We start from the raw sequence: 3,994 nt of genomic DNA, 5'->3' as shown, positions 1-3,994 counted from the left end.
GTACGCATGCCTAAGCTCCTTCATTTTCCTCTGCACTGCAGCTTGTCCCAATCATAGCCCTTTTCCCACAAGCTGCAAGAAATCTTCCCATAGGTATTGAAATTCCTACAGCTGGAGCACAGCTGGGACTGCACAGCCTCCTCTCCTCAAATACTGAGCAGATCCAGCAGTTCCACAGTGGTCCAAGTGGGAGACCATTTGCTGCATGGAGCCGCCATGGCCACCTGGGAAGATGTGATGTGAACACTCCACGCCGAGCAAACAGGAAGGGGAATTTCAAAATTCCTGGGCCTTTAAAGGGGGAGGAGCAGAAAATATTTACCTGGATGCAGGGCAGCAGAGATGAAATTTCTGACCAGAGTGTTTATGATGGGCATTGTGGGATGCCTTCCAGAGGCCAATTACACCGATGAAATCAATCACAGTGTCTACACTGGCACTTTGGAGACAAATTTTTTGTGTAAAAAGCCTTACAACTCTTGTCAAGGTGCCTTTATTACATCACTGAAACTGAGGCGTTCCGTCATCAAAAGTGGCTTTGTAGTGTTTACACCTCCACTATTTCCTCACCAAATGCTGCCTTTTGGCGAAAAAATGTGGCAGTGTAGACAAGGCCTATGGAACAATAAGGGAAAACCAGTATCCATTCGTGTTTCCTCCTGGTGCCTGTTGAGGTTTCCCACCCCACAATGTGTAGGAATTATTGTGACAGGGAGCACCATAAAATATGGAATTGGCATTAGTAGGGTCAGTTGTTCATAATTCATTTATTGAATAATGAAAATGTCATTATTCAGTGTGTGAAGAGCAACCAATCTGTTTCATCCATTAGAACAGCCTCCAGTTGTGCAAGTAGTGTCTCATATTAACACTGTCTCTCCATCCAGGTGTTTGTCCTGCGACCATTACCCTAGATCCTGGGCACACACAGGAAGTCAGGCGAATGTACGGTACATGCAGGAGACACCGTTGGGCCTCAACGTTGGACACCTTCTCCTCTACACCATGTCAGACTCCAACTCAACCGACTTCACCAACTCCTCCACCTTTATCCTGCTGGGCATTCCTGGCCTGGAGGCAGCCCATGTCTGGATCTCCATCCCCTTCTGCGCCATTTACGCCATAGCCATCTTGGGGAACCTCACCATCCTGTTCATCGTGAAGAGGGAGCCGAGCCTCCATGGGCCCATGTATTATTTCCTGTGTATGTTGGCCATCACCGACCTAGTCCTGTCTACATCCATCCTATCCAAAATTCTGAGCACCTTCTGGTTCAATTCCAGGGAGATCGATTTCAGTGCCTGCCTCACCCACCTGTACTTCATTCTCAGCTTCTCTGCAATGCAGTCTGGGATCCTTGTGGCCATGGCTTTTGATCGCTACCTGGCCATCTGCGAACCCCTGAGACATTCCACCACCCTGACAAAGCCTGTGGTGGCCAAAATTGGCCTGGCCATGGTGCTGCGTGGCATCATACTCGTACTGCCCTATCCCTTCCTGGCAAGGAGGTTGCCATATTGCAGAACCAACATAATTCCCCATACATACTGCGAGCACATAGCTGTGGTGAAGTTGGCCTGCGCTGACATTAGCATCAGTAGTTACTACACCCTCTCTGTGTCATTCTTCGTGATCAGTATGGATGTGTTTTTTATCGCCGTGTCCTATACCCAGATCCTCAGGGCCATCTTCAGCCTCCCAACAAAGGAGGCCCGGCTCAAGACTTTTGGGACCTGCGGCTCCCACCTCTGTGTCATCTTAGCCTTTTACATTCCACATGTCTTCTCCACCCTCGCGCAATGGTTTGGGCAAAATGTGGCCCTGCATTTCCACATTCTCATGGCCAACATGTACCTCCTGGTGCCCCCCATGCTAAACCCCATCATCTATGGGGTGAGGACCCAACAGATCCGGGATAGGCTGCTCCAGCCCTTTACTCATAAAGGGACCTCAAGTTTTCTCCTGGTGCTCTGACTCTCAGACCGAGCTCCATGGAGAGCTGGCTGGTGACATGGTGCTGGGCCCTCATCCCTCAATCACTGACTGGCCAATCAAAGTGACATTAAACCCTTTCCTGACCTTACTGTGCTGTGTCAGGGTGACAAACTGGGGAATCTGCCTATATACAACTCATAGGGTTGCCATCTTTCTAATTGCTGGTAACTGGAAGCCTCAGGCCCCACCCCTCTGCTCTGCCTCTACCCCCAGGTTCCGCCCCTCCTCTGCCTCTTCCCCTCAAAGCCCCGCCCCTCACTCACTCCTCTCCTCCCCACCCCCTGTCAAGCTCTGGTTCACCCCTCTGACACTCTGCACCCCAAAGCACCCCGTATTCACCATGGTGATGTCATTATGATATGTTTTGTACAAAATATTCCCTGTAAGGTATCATTCTAAAAGTCTTAATCTGCTAAACATTGATATCCCCTTGGGTTGTATGCGCTCTCATTGTATGTGAAGCTATGAAATCTTGCTATATGTGAGTCACTAAAGTGCGATGTGAGGCTGGAAACACCCAAAACCAGCCTTTCAGGTATGTCAAAGAAGTGTTAATTGCTGTCGTCAACACTCATCCAGGGAACAATCCACTAGCACAGGAACTCTGTGTAAGGAAGCCTCCTCAAAGGGAGTACGAAGACAATGGAGAATGTTTGGCCAATGGGGGAAGACCCCCCACGTCACATGCACAGACTTTCCAGCAAGCTGGAAGAAACTATAAAAGATGGGGAGTGACATCATCCCTTGTCTTCACTCCCCCACAACTCAACACCTGCAAGAAGCTCAGGAAGACAAAGGACTTTGAACTGGGGAGGGGAACCCAGGCTGCAAAGCAGATGTGGCCTGTTCCTCAAGAATCTGTAAGACTGCTTGTATCATCAGTCAGGGTGAGTTTACATGGTTAACATCTAACACGATATAAGTAAACACACACAATTAGTATTACCTCGAATTCTCTAACAATACAGGTTTGCATTTCAAAGCTCCAGTCCATTTCCCATTTATGTTGCTATTTATGAGGAATAGCCCCAGTGACCATTTATATACTTCTCTAATATGTCTTGAAAAGGTTGAATTTGGGTCAATTAGCCTGCTAGTTGCATAACCCTTTCTGACCCTGTGTCACACCTATTAACTCATGTTTGATTGTATGAACCATCTGTATCCGTATGTCTTTGGGCTTTTACTGTGCTTTTCGTTCAGTCTTCTTGTGCTCAGAGGCCAGAGGTTAGGACGGACAGAAGAAAGGGGTAACTGCATTCTAGATAAAACCAGTTTTCTGCAGCTTCTCTGCTGAGGGGTGGGCTTGGAAGGAATGGAACCTCCCCAGAAGAGGGAACAGAGAGAGGACGGGTTGGTCCAGCCCTTTAAAAACACAGAGACTGGTTAAGTCAGAAGAAGCTGGGGCAGGAGAGAGGCACAAGGATGGCAGATGGGGACTCTTTGGTTGAAGAGTTGTGGCTGCAGCTGAGAGACAGACTCCAGCTGGAGGAGAAGCCAGGAATTACAGGAGATGGCTCCTGGACACCTTAGAGGTCTCTGACCAAATCCCAAAGAACGCTCTAGGGCAATGAGGACACTGAGGCAGGGAATGGTGTGCAGGTGTTGTATTGTGTTTAAGTGGATCTGGGTATCTCTTGTGCACTCTAAAGTAGAGGAACTGATTTAGCAACCCCTTTTGCAAGGCCTGGGGCAGTTTGCTTTAACGATCCTGTGTCCCAGAAAGAGAGAAACTGGGAACAGGGTGCGCCCAGAGGGGAGCTCTGGGCAGGGTGTGTTGAAGCAATTGGAGAGTCTGGGGGAGCCAAGCCAGAACTAGTCTCTGGGCCCTGGCACTTGGCATGCAGGTCTCTGTATACCCCACACACCTCCTGGGTGTGGTGTTCTGTCCCATCTAGTGGCACTGAGATCACTTAGAGAGAGAGATAAAATGAGTCTTCTCTACAGCCTCATCTGATAGGCGTTTGGCTTTTAGCTCATGTGGTAGAGGCTCATGCAC

General features: G+C 49.0%; 1 protein-coding gene across 1 annotated transcript; it reads left to right on the top strand.

Moving 5' to 3' along the window:
* Positions 1–954: 954 nt before the first annotated feature.
* On the top strand, positions 955–1,974 carry LOC135979622 (olfactory receptor 52E8-like). The gene has a single exon (XM_065579926.1). It carries the CDS (start codon positions 955–957, stop codon positions 1,972–1,974), a length of 1,020 nt encoding a protein of 339 aa, XP_065435998.1.
* Positions 1,975–3,994: the final 2,020 nt, after the last annotated feature.

This window comes from Chrysemys picta, unplaced genomic scaffold (assembly GCF_011386835.1).
Source record: "Chrysemys picta bellii isolate R12L10 unplaced genomic scaffold, ASM1138683v2 scaf1054, whole genome shotgun sequence".
NCBI classification, from domain to species: Eukaryota; Metazoa; Chordata; order Testudines; family Emydidae; genus Chrysemys; species Chrysemys picta.
This window is presented reverse-complemented; position numbering and strand designations above follow the sequence as displayed.